Source organism: Dermacentor albipictus, chromosome 1 (assembly GCF_038994185.2).
Source record: "Dermacentor albipictus isolate Rhodes 1998 colony chromosome 1, USDA_Dalb.pri_finalv2, whole genome shotgun sequence".
Lineage (NCBI taxonomy): Eukaryota > Metazoa > Arthropoda > Arachnida > Ixodida > Ixodidae > Dermacentor > Dermacentor albipictus.
This window is the reverse complement of record NC_091821.1, coordinates 370072559-370085190: the sequence shown is the minus strand read 5'-3', so window position 1 is coordinate 370085190 and position 12632 is coordinate 370072559. Positions and strand designations below refer to the sequence as shown.

At 46.6% G+C, this 12632-nt stretch overlaps 1 protein-coding gene and 1 long non-coding RNA gene across 2 annotated transcripts; one reads left to right on the top strand and one right to left on the bottom strand.

Annotated features, from left to right (window-relative positions):
• Nucleotides 1-20: 20 nt before the first annotated feature.
• On the bottom strand, nt 21-2071 carry LOC135904122 (uncharacterized). The gene is made up of 2 exons (XR_010565014.1): nt 1218-2071; nt 21-101 (listed from the first exon to the last, which is right to left on the bottom strand). It is a non-coding gene; the product is annotated as an uncharacterized lncRNA (long non-coding RNA).
• A 5082-nt stretch (nt 2072-7153) lies between these two features.
• Nucleotides 7154-11423, top strand: LOC135904123 (uncharacterized). Its single transcript, XM_065434741.2, has 2 exons — nt 7154-8146; nt 11275-11423. The coding sequence occupies exons 1-2, from the start codon at nt 7217-7219 to the stop codon at nt 11299-11301; spliced, it is 957 nt and encodes a 318-aa protein (XP_065290813.1). The 5' UTR covers nt 7154-7216; the 3' UTR covers nt 11302-11423.
• Nucleotides 11424-12632: the final 1209 nt, after the last annotated feature.

The following is a 12632-nucleotide window of genomic DNA, read 5'->3' as shown; positions in this document are numbered from 1 at the left end:
GCGGAAGAAACAACACGGAGTGCAAATGCCGGCTCAGATATATTTGTAAGGGGCCTCGTCCTCTGTGTGGAGCATCAGAGTCGAACTTCACGCTGGCGAACCTAGAAAAGAAACACATCGAATGGAGATTATTTGAGCATTGTGCCTTGTGAGAGAGAGAGAGAGAGCAACTTTAGTAAATATGCCTGCAGAGTCGGTTAGGCTCCCTCCACGCAGGGAGGACAAGCTTCTACCGCGACGCGGCCACTACGTCAGTCTCGTGCATTTTGCTTCTCGAGGTTTTGGTTCCTCGCTACTTCCGCGGATCGGAGAGGGCCGCCACCCCCTTCCTGGGGGTGCTGCCTCCCTTCTCCTCGGTTTCGCGTGGTCGCTACCTCTCTAGAGCTGCCGAGACCTGCTGTCACGCATGAAAATTTTAGCGCAAGATCTCTGTACATGCGGAACAACTAGTAATCACTATTATCATCGCAATCATCCTCAGTTGACGTTCACTGCATGACAAAGAGCTTTCCCGGAGCCCTTGAGTTACCCCATTTTCTCTGCAATCTGAACCCTTCCCATGACCCCACACTTCTCTGCCGCCTTCAACTGCGCTTCCTTCCCCTTGACGGCCCCCATCCTGTTACTATAATAAATAATCGGTTATGCCTTATTCGAATTACATGACCAGTGCAACTCTGCTTTTTTTTTAAACTATCAACTGGAATATAATCTGTTCCTTGTCTTTTCTCAAACCTCTACTGCCACGCCTTCCCTTATAACTGTCTTGGCAGCCGTTGCGGTGGCTCAGTAGTTTTGACGTTCTGCTGTTGAACACGAGGTAGGTAGTTTGATGGCTGGCCATAGCTGCCGCGTTGTAATGTAACTTGAATGAAAAACTTAGGAGAGCGTTTGACATTAATTGGTCGAATACGTAGCTTTCCGCTGTAGTGCCTCCCGTAGCCTGTGTTGCATTTGAGACGTTGAAACGAATCAATCAATCAATCAATCAATCAATCAATCAATCAATCAATCAATCAATCAATCAATCAATCAATCAATCAATCAATCAATCAATCAATCAATCAATCAATCAATCAATCAATCAATCAATGTGTTGGCAATAAGGCACCACAAGACGGATTTTCATTTTCGGGACGTAGTCGGGTATACTGGGAAACGCGTAGTTTCTAGTAATAAAGCACATAAAACAACCAAAACAAAATGTCCAGGCTTACCCGATGGGATCACTTCACGCGTTTTGCCGAACTGCCCGTGTCAGGTCGTCGCCTGACACGGGTGCGCTTGGAAGCAATAGTCACAGCGTCGTCGTCAGTTGTTGAGGTCCTCGGCGCCTTCGATTCATCGCTGTCATCGCCGCCGCCATCCACAGTACTAGCGCGGCTTTCAGCGTTATCTTCGGTCCAGGGGGGCACCCGGCTTTTCAGCGCCACGTCAGAGAGCACCTTTGTTGACATCAAAGCACGCTTACTGCTTCTCGGTCGCCTGGTTCCTACTGTTATCTTCCACTCACTCGTGAGCATCTCGTGAATCCCGGCAACAGGCGGCGAAGGTGGCGCACCGTACAAATCCAAGTGCAGGCCCGCATCTGCGTCGTCCACCGCGTCTAAACCACTGTCGTCCCATTGGTCATGAGCCGTTGACAAAAGCCATATCGCGAGCCCTGTGAAGAAGCACAGGACCACAGTGGAGACGACAGCGGCCACGCTCTCTGTGCCCACGGCCCGAAGTCCTTTGAAGGCGGACGTAATCCAGGCCTCTCTCCGAGGTTGGCCGTGTTCGTAGTGACCTACGGCTAGTGCTGCAGGGGTCCCGGCGGGTGAAAACGGCCATGCCAGCGACGAGCGGTTGACGCTGGCCGCTACGCCTGCGGCTGACGACGGCACCAGTTCGACGGTGGAGCTAACGTCGAACTCGCTCGGCATGCCCAGGGTCAGCGAGCCTCGACGACTACGGTTTCCGGGGTCGTAGAAGCCATGTGGGTAAGCCATCTCGTGGTGCATGTAGTGGAAATTTTCGGGCCGGTTCACGGTGGTGTAAAGCGACTGAACGCTCGCTTGGTTGCCCCTGAAATAATTACAGTTACCCACTACGGAGGATTGCCCAAGAAACTGGCGGTAAGAGGAAGGGTATAGGTGAAATATTAAAAAAAAAGATGTAAGAAGAGTTAAGGAGGCTAAATTGTGCAAAAATAAAAAGAAACATACTAATTATAAACATGTCGGTAAGAGGGAAGTAAAACGCCTTGTCGTGAACATAGATAGGCTGATGATGATGATGAAAACGTACGGATTGCTCAACAAAACTAAACTCGCAGATATTAAAATGATTTCGAATACAATCATTAACTTAGAAGACAAGTAGCTTAACATGGCTATCGTCTTGTGCCACGGAGATATAGTATGCTCGCAAATGGTCTCGCAAGCGTTCCTGCGGCAACCTCACAGATTATTTTCCTGCAGAAGTTCAGTATTAGCTTACAGCGCGCTAAAGTTGCTAATAAAAGACGGTTGGCCTGCTCTGTACCACTGCGCACGAATCAGAAAATGAAGATGAAAGGCAGCTACTTCAGCTAAAATTTTTCTAATGTCTTTATTATTTTTTGTCTTACCGGCAGCTGTGCACCCCCATACGTTAGCGTTTTAAATTCTCAATCGATTAGGATATAATTATAAGAAAAAATTGCAAACCTCATTGATTCTTGGCCGTTCCTCGTGTAGTGGGTAAGTGCCACTACTTGTGAATAAGAACAAGCGCGAGTGCCGGACTACTATGCTTCATCTGGGCGCACCTCCGGGCTTGACAGACGATCGAGCGACGTCGGGGGCCTTCGGTGCCCTCTCAAGCAATCCGCTATTACAGCCGCACGCCCTTCATCGCGAAACAGCGAACCAACCGATTCAAACAGACGAGTCCTCGACGAGCCCTCAGGTAACGCCCCAACCGGGAGTGCTGCAGGCGAGTCACACTCAACAGACTTTCCCGGAAGAGTTCCACTACTACCAGTCGTTTCCTCAGGACGCCGCTCAAGGCCGTCATGAATTCGTGGATGGTACAGGCCAATTTTACGTGTTGGTTAGCGGCCCGGATCAAATACCCGCGTATCCAGCTGCCTTCCAGGCGCAAGCGCGCGCTCCCGCCTTTCAGGGGGGCCAAGTGCCTTGCGCGCATCACGTCGGAGTCTGTCACGGGAACCATGGGGCTCATCGCGACCCCATGAAGGACAAAGATGGAGGGACGAGGGCCTTCATGATTGAGTGCTTGCAATTTGTTTGCTTTGTTGTCATCCTGTTCCTCTTCATACTCTTTTCCATCGCTCTCATCATTCGTCTGGTCATCGAGATTAAGGCGGAGAAATTGGGCGCCGTTGGTGACACTTCAGACGGCTCGGACTCTACTGTCCAGGTGAAGGAATAGGCGGACGGACCCCGTGGTCAGCGTTTCAACAAGGAGGCGACTATATGTTGCTGGCGCAAGATCTGCGATCCAGAGACAGCGCCTGTGAATATACTAGAAAGCAAATAAACTTGAGAGCTATAAAATTCCATTGCACCTTAGTATAATTTATAAGCCATGCAAGTCTAAAACACTTTTTGTATTAACTTATTTAGGAAACGCTACTGAACAGTCATGACCTAACCAAACATGTTGGCAAAAGGATGCCCTGCTGCGCGGCGTAATAGGCAGAGACTGATGACGTCATACTCATGTGATCCTCCTTATTACTTTCAGAAAGCGGTTCGGAAGGCCTTCATGGTCCGGTAATTATTGTACCTCCGCTAAAATAACGTGAATGAAGAGTTGCGTAGATAGTAAAAAATTAAAAATGGCAGGTACTGCGCATAGAGCCATCATACTTTAATTGTATCCTCAATGCATAGACCGCCAACGGAACATGCACAACCCAATTCGCATTCAGCATGGCTTGATCGCTGTCACTGGAACGCTTATTTAATTGAAAAGGAGTCGCTTTGTAAACGTTATTCTACAACACGACAACATTTGACTTCGTTCATTCCGGTTGCTTTATTTTCATACTATATTAGCCGGGAGAATGCATCTATTATAGGTCAATGTAAGTGTGAAAGCTAAGGCATAAAAGCTTGTTACCGATGCATCGAACTTGCTTGTTCAGCTGATCAAATGGTTGCTTCGGGATGCATTATATTTAGATAAACAATAAAATAAAGGGTAGTGTAAGAGTACTTGACGCTTGTTAAATGATAACACTTACATGCGCTCCTTATTCAATATATCTCATTGGATTGGCGAAGATTATGCATCTAAGACTAGGATGTATGTTCGTCGCTGTTAGGTCAACAACAGTAATTAAAAAAATCCATCAGCATGCCCACACCGATACTTGCGGCATAGTGAAGTGTACAGGTTTCGGCAGAAAATTGGAGCCTTGATCGTGTGACTTTACCACTGTTACCGACACATCAACGAAAAAAAAAAGAATGGTGGTACTAGGTAGCAGAAGTGAAAAATTTTTGTGCGCATATATATATTTTTTTTCAGGGAGTAAGTGGCTGAACACATTTCGAATATGTCCGAATCCTGAAAAAGAACCATTCTTTGTTAATTAAATTTTTCCATGTTTGCAAAATAAAATTTCCTGCCCTAGTTATGCTAGGAAAGATATAGTAAGCTTTATAATGGAGTGTAATGTAAGTATAAAGAGTGCATATTTGTGGGATCATTTAAGCAGCATTAATTTCCTTCAAGACGGCGTAAGTCTGTGAGAGCAGGATAAACAAGGTTAGCAGACTTCAGAACATTGACATGGAAAATTCATTAAAGAATATTCTCCCGATAAACGAAAATGCCGATAAAGGCAACGCATCTTACTGTACTGTCTTAAGGCTCTGATTGACAAAGCACGATTGTAATGGCTTGCTTAGTGGTGTCGTAACAGTTATTTGAATTCTTGTGTCATCAACGGGCCACTGTGCCGTGACTCGTTTCCCAAAGTCAAATTACCGGGCATTGGTTCCCATTCGAGCATTGCCGGCTTGCAGAAAAAAAAATTCTGAGATGCGAAGTAATATTTGTCTTCGCAAATGTCTGCACATACGTGTAAGCGGATTCACATTACCCGGCAAAGACAAAATCATGAAGGATTCTGACAGATGGACCATTGCACTGTGCTATACAGTTTGTAAACAGAGATAAGGTGCCTCAGAAGATCTGGCCAACGTTTCGGTAGGAGGCCCTATGTTCGTCAAAGGCGTTAAAGGAAATACGTTAGCTCCCGCGTATATATGTCTAACGTAATTCCATACAAATGACGTCTAGTTTGTTGCTTCCGTCGCAGCCAAAGGACAATTTCAGCAAGCTTAAGTTTACAGAAACATAGAGCAGGTTACGTTGCAAGGGGCGCCTACAGAACTACATGAGTCGCGTTTTTTTTTCTGGCCCAGGCCCGGTCCGAACCCGAAGATAGTATGCGCTGGCCACGCGATCCCGACCCCCTGGTTCCAAACATAGCCCGTACCCTGGCCAGCCTGGCCCGGTTCGGCCTGGTTCGGCCCGCTAGCTTTTGATCCTAAACGAAACAAGGTTCCGTTCCCAGTTGACTCGAAGATATCAGCCGCAAGCGGAATATTAGATAACTACGGATTTGACGGTGAACGGTTTTCAGCTGGACGTAATTGTTGCTGCCAAATGAACAGGTACAAAAAATGTCATAATCTGTTCGTTATGCTCCCGCGAATACACGCAGAGTGCCTCGAGCGGCCAATCGCGCGGCAGTTTTCCGTGTATTCGAGGGCTTCCTTCATGCTTGGAGAAACACCTTTATCTACTACGTATTGAGCAACAGAAAGCTGTATCGGTAGTTTTCCACGTTGCTTTACTATTTTCTCATTGAAGCTTTTCATCTAATTATAATGATTGAGAAGTCGATTAATTAAGACTAATTAAGTGAAATGCTAATATAAATTCAGGATAATTAGGATTAATACCATTAGGCGGAATGCAAAAAAAATAATCTTAGTATCCCCAGACGAGGCGAACTACATTACATTAGTTCTGTCCAGCTGCGTGGCATTTGCATATTGTTAATGCTTGGCTCTAGTTACGTGGGACACCCTGTATAGCGAAGGCAGAGGTGACTACCCTTGTGTACACTGTAAGACATTTCATCCCGCTTTTGAACCTGAAAGAGCCATTGCAACATACAATATTACAACAGGACCAGTAAACATTGTGGGTGTGTAAATTGACATATATTGGCTTATATTAACTTTCGGAATTTGACAACACAGTGACGCTATAGAAGTTACTGTTCCATTAAATATAAATTGGCGACACGCAACTGGCAAAACAGTACTACATACTAAATCACACTGCCACCTGGCACAAACTTTTATTGCTTTATTCATCTAAACTTAATGAGATCGGTGCTTCGTTATGTGGGAGAATTGAGCGTCTCTGTACTTTTTTCCAACATGTGGTGCATGCAGGGCATGGGCAATGAAGTGTATCATTTCCTCCAGGAACTTGGGTTACGGTGCTCATTGGTTCACGAATTTCCGGCGAACTCGCCTAATGCCAGAGAGAACAAAAAAGGCATATCCTGAAACATCAAGTTACAAATAGCCTACCTTGGTCTGTTACGGATCCCACTGAGGCCCGAGCTCAACCCAAGCCCGGCCCGCGGGCCAGGCCGCATCCGGGCATGTGCAGTGCTCAAATGGTGCCGCGTTTGTTACAATTTTGGCATTGCGATTCTTGTTCTTTTTCTTTTTGTTATAATTATTTATCAAATGTTTTTTGTTTCAGCCTTTTTCCCTACAAGCGTTCCAATGACTAATATTTCATTTGCCGATGTGCATGTGAGGGCGATTCCACTCGTGGGTATGTGCCACGGATGAAAGGAATAAGCACCAACATCTTTGATAAGTCCTCCGCGTGAACACGCCTCGGTTGCGCGCAGAAGAGGAAGGCCAGCACTGTCCATTCTCTATGCGATATTTGTGTTGATTCCTAGCATTACCGTTATAAATTGTTCTGTTTAGGAAACTAGGTAATCTGTCTGGTTTGATTGCTCAATTGCACATTACTTGTAGTTTCTTGAAATATTATGGAAAATATGAGGCGCCCAATTCTTAGACAATCCCACAATGTGGATATGAAAGACATTATAGGGTCATCATCATCGCCACCACTCTACAGCTCGCGCCACTGAAGAATTGGCCGTGAACAAGCAACGATGAACAGGGATCGCTCGAGTGCGTTGGCCAGCAGCGCAGCGGCCTTCTACTTCACGGCCCCTGGCGGTTCTTCGGAACCACTCATGTCGACTGGCTTCGACCGCGTTTACTCGATGCCCACTATTCCTCCAGCCCGCGAAGACTTGGCGCCCACGTACGCTTCCCGCCGCTCCTTCAGGCAGGCGCAGCAGTGCTCGACGTCGGACTCTTTGCCTCTGGTGCCCCCGCCGACGCCGCAGCTGTCCGCACGAATGGCGCCCGAAGACTGCGGAGACGACAACGCGCGGAACCGCCGAGTGCCCGCCCCACCGCCTAGCGCGACTCAGCTCAAGCGGCAAACCGTCGGTGACAAGGGCATCGGTAAGCTGGCTCTCGTGCCCCTCACGCTGGGGCTGTGCGCTTTCGTCTGGCTCGTGGCGTCGGTCGCGCTGGCCAACCAAGCCGGCACTGTGGGCCAGGAGCTGGACGGCGCCCGGGAAGAAGCAGCCGAGCCCGCCGTCGTGCTTCATCTGGAGAACTTCGGATCTGCGCCCCCCCTCAAGGCGGGCGTTGGGGAAACCGTCGCGGAGATCCGGACACGAGCGACCAGGACGGTGGGGCGCGGGAGGACCACGACGGCATCGGGCCTGGCTACGGCGTATACGATGGACGATCTGGAAGAGGACGACCTGTTCTGGGCGAGTTCGAAAGCCCACAAGACTGAGGGTCCACGGAAGAGCGAGGACGCCGACGCCACCGACGTCCTATATTTTACGCAGGATGCGGAACCAACCCAGGGGTTCCAGGGGATCCCGTCTACGGAAGCCCGTGTCGGGAGTGAGGCTGTTCGTACAGCGCATCCCGATGGCTCGACGACACGCGCCAAGCGCGGCCATTCCAGGAAAGGGTCGCGCAGATCCAAGCGACGGCACCTCTATCCAAGGCGACATGTAAGAGGCGAACATTTTGGCGCGCATTCGTGTACGCTCGCGAATTTGCATGGATTTGTGAGTTTAGCTGCTTGTACCGGTTGTCCGAGACCGGGAGGAGGCTGAAACAGTGAATGTACAGCTATCAGGTGTTATAAGAGATCACAGTGCGCGATCCAGTGCCGCGCTATGCGATTTCCCAAGGGAAAAGGCCGTCGCTATATCTGACTATATGACGCCACCAAGGCCGACGAAAAGCACGATTGGTGAGAAAAATTACAAGGAAGTATGATGTGTAACGCGTCGCCGCTAATGGAATATGCACTGGGGGGAGCAGGCTTCCCATTTTATAGCGAGGACCTCGAAGCTCAAAGCGCGCAGATGCTTGGTAAATCGGCTCAGCAGACATGAGCAGCCGCTTAATTTCATATACGTACGTGCACGTCGGCGCAGAAAATCGAGGTTGCGGGCTGAGAACCGCGCCAAACTGAAATTCTATCTTGGCTTATAGCAGGTCATCAGCATCGTAGAGGATCAAGTGAAAGAAAAAGGAGGCGCTTGAATGGTGCATAATAATGTGTGCAACGAGAATGGGACCAAAGACACTAACAGCCCTCCTTATTAACAGCTACTTCCAAGTATTGCTGTGAGAAATGAAACTTAGAATGACATAGTACTCAGATAGCGGCTAGGAGTTGTTGTTGTTGTTGTCCTGAGTGGCCGTGGCACATACCCACAGTGGGGGATTGGCCAAGAATCGGGCGGTTTAATTAGGTGCCTAAAATAATAATGATAACAAGGGAGTTAACAATTTGGGCGTGTGAGTTTAAAAGTAAACGTTTTGTGTTTGGAGAAAAAAGGAAATAATCAGATGAAAACCGGGTATAAGATAATAATAATAATAACAATAATAATTAATAAAAGATAAGAAATAAAAGAAAGCTATGGTTGGGAGGGAGAACGATCAATCTAACATGGAAATCGATTAGTTTCGATGAGGTAATTTTGGATCGCCAAGCAAACATTTCTGTGGCTGAACCCAACAATGGAGGCTCCAAAAGATAGGATCACAGGCACTGATAAAGTCAGACCAATAGAGCGAAGCGGGATTTCGAGTAGTCGTTTTCTTATAACAGAAAAACGTCTGCAAGACAACAAGAAATGATCGATTGTCTCCGCTTCGCCACAGAATGAGCATAATGGTGAGGGGACCAGACCAGACCTGTGGAGGTAGAAGTTCAATGCAGGTATACGGCAGCGCAGCTTCGTGATGGACACTTCAATTTTCCGTGTTCGGCAAAAATTTCTGTTCCAAGGGTGCAGGAGATGTCCGTAATCGACAGAGTTAGTAATTGCGGAGCCTGATATTGACTGTATAATGATACTCCTGCGAAATCTAGCTGCAGTTACATAAGCAGTCAAAGGGCAGCAAGGAAGAATCGGGCCACTTATCGATGCCTTGGCTAGAGAGTCTGCAATTTCATTAATGATTAGTCCTTTATGGCCGGGCACCCAAATCAAACGCACGCTTCTCAAGTAACCAGGTACCAATGATTGAAATGTCCTCATCACGCGAGAATCACTAGAAGCAGTAAGGGATGAGCACAATGATAAAGAATCAGTAACTATCACGGCTGACGTAATTGATGGTCCTAATTTTCGTAATGCCAGCACCACGGCCATGAATTCGGCTAAAAAAATCGGTATGAAATCTGGCAGCCGAAGAGAAAATGTCCAATCGAGAATCGGGGAAAATATTCCTACACCTGACTTTTCTTCACATTTTGAAGCATCTGTAGCAATTACAACGTTTGTTTGAAGGTTTTTCAGGTGATCTTGTAATATACCGTCTAGAATACGGTGTGGCAGTAATTTTGCATTATTAGGAAAGATGTCATCAAATTGAATATCCGTGGCAACAGCTCTGTCGGTAATAGGAAGAACATCGCATATGCGCACGCCCAAAGAGTCAAGTAATTTTTGCACGAATATAATTTGCGGGTTATGTAGTCGCGGCCAGATGACACCGAAAAACAACGCAGGTTGTGAAATAAAGATTATTTGGGAATGACGCAGTGGGGATTCGTAAATCCTTAAGAACGTCTGCACCGTCAAAAGGAGTTGTGGTTTGAGATGGCACGTGCGGAAAAAGGACACAGACAAAGAAGACGTTATTTTTATTTTCAATATTATTTTTTGTTCCAGCTTCCTAACTCTTGCATTTTCAAACCACGAGTTTCAGCAAGCGTTATAATTATCACGTTCGCTTTTTATGTTTTCGAGATAGCTCCAGATACATGCGAATTTTGCGTACGCACTCCACATGACCAATGTTTTAGCAACAGGTCTAGCAGATGCAGGCATAAGCGCATTAAAATTTTCGTTAGGAATGCCTAGATGGGCAGTCTCTGGTCTGCTTTTCAGGCATCAGCGATGAACATTAAAGGAGGTTTCTAATTATGAGAGGCTTACTTCGCTTCTTTACCTTCGTTTTCTCCATGTCCCTTTAAAAATCATGTCAGGTCACTGTTTTATCTTCCACAGCAGTGTTTCTGCGCATTATTTCAATTACTACTCGGTCAAGTTCTTCTGCGCTGTCTGTCTGACACCACTAATCAAAACCTATAGAAGCCTATAGCGGGCGTGGAGTGACCGTTTGATAAAAAAAATAGTTCTTTCATTTTCCAGTACTTCTGCTCTTCTTGAATTGCTCGGGCCAAGACATGCCCCCGCTATCTCCGGGACAGCCGGCAACTCGGAAGGAGGGGTGATGCGAAACCTATAAAAAACCTATACATTTGTTTTTAGAATCATCACTAAAATCAAGGGTTTTTTTTCTATCGCTGCCATTATTATGGTCTCCTTATTTGTTGTTGTTGTCGTTGGGCAGTGCCATGCATATTTTCGCCTTGCTTGTTACTCACAGCTGCGACTACTTGCTTCCCCAAACACTTGCCCGATTGACACGAGTTTGTTCCCAGACGACGGTGTACGAGAAAACGCGTGATTTAAGGAGATGTTGCTGCAGGTTAAGTAGACCCCCCACTGCACGCGATCAGAAATAAATCCCGAATTCTCACGCTCTCTGTTCGTTCCTCATATATATAACAAAACTCTGAACTAATGCTTTCTTTTTATTCTTGTTGCAGATTCATCGAAGAGCGCCTTCAAAGTGAAAAGACATCACTGGGTTAACGCAACCGCGTGCGAGCAATTAAATGCGAATATTTGCTCGACACACCGAGCGAAAACAAAACCCAAAAGCGCTTCTTCTGAATATAATTTTTTTGTTCAAGTATTCTTCTCATGTAGTAAAAGTGTTCCACGCTTCGGTAATGCGATAACGTGCACAACTCGCCGTGGCTGCTCAGTGGCTATGGTGTTGGGCTGCTGAGCACGAGGTCGCGGGATCAAATCCCGGCTACGGCAGCCGCATTTCGATGGGGGCGAAATGCGAAGACACCCATGTACTTAAATTTAGGTGCACCTTAAAAAACCCCAGGTGGTTCAAATTTCCGGAGTCGTCCACTACGACGTGCTTCATAATCAGAAAGTGCTTTTGTCTCGTAAACTTGCACAGCACAATCCATCCCTTACTATGCTCTTTTTGTGCATGTGAGTGCCTCCTTTCGTGTTTTGCGGTGAAAGAGGAGCAGAATTTTCCGGTGGCTAACTCGGTCATTCTGATAGTATATTGTCCAACATGTCAATACGCCGCAATAAAATTTCCTTTCCGGGATGTCGTCGCAGCTGTAACTGGCGCCCAGTGGTGTCGTCAGAAGCTAACAAACACTGACCCCAAGGACAACATAGAGGAAGTTACTTGTGCTTAATGAATGAAATAAAGAAATGATAAATTAATGGAAATGAAAGTGGGTGATATTAAGAACATGAATTTCGTTTATATACGAAATTCGTCTTCATCGTGCTCCAGTATAAAATACACAAATACAAAATCAGTATGCATGTTGATTTGCTACTGGTCTCTGAACAAATCTATGTAGTTTATTTTGATCCTCTCAGAAACATACGGTTAATCACAGGGTCGAAAAAAGAGAAAGAGTAGGGCCATGCAAGTTATTTTCAAAGGCAGCATAGGGACTTCTCGAGAAAAAGAAATCATGCAGATACAACGCACAACTTGGAATATATGCGAAGCGAACCTTGCCTGCTTGTCCTTGGCGCAGTATCTTTTCTATAGCGTTCCTTTATTGGTGATGCCTATTTTACGCTATACATATATCTACGCTGTTCCACTTCTCTTTTAGCTACTAGAGACTTTTCGCTCATCTTCGTTCGTGAAAGACGGTCTAAGCTGTACCAATGCTCCTTTCGCACCAAGAGACAGTTGTCGCTGGTCTTCTGTCATCGCAGACGTTCGCTGTGGATTGGTTGCACGTTGTACTGCGAAAGACTGTTGCCGCTGCTCTTCGGTCATCGAAGACGTTCTACAGCGTTTCGCTTCTCGTTGGGCCGCAGCAAGAGTCTCCCGTCACTGTGCTTGTGT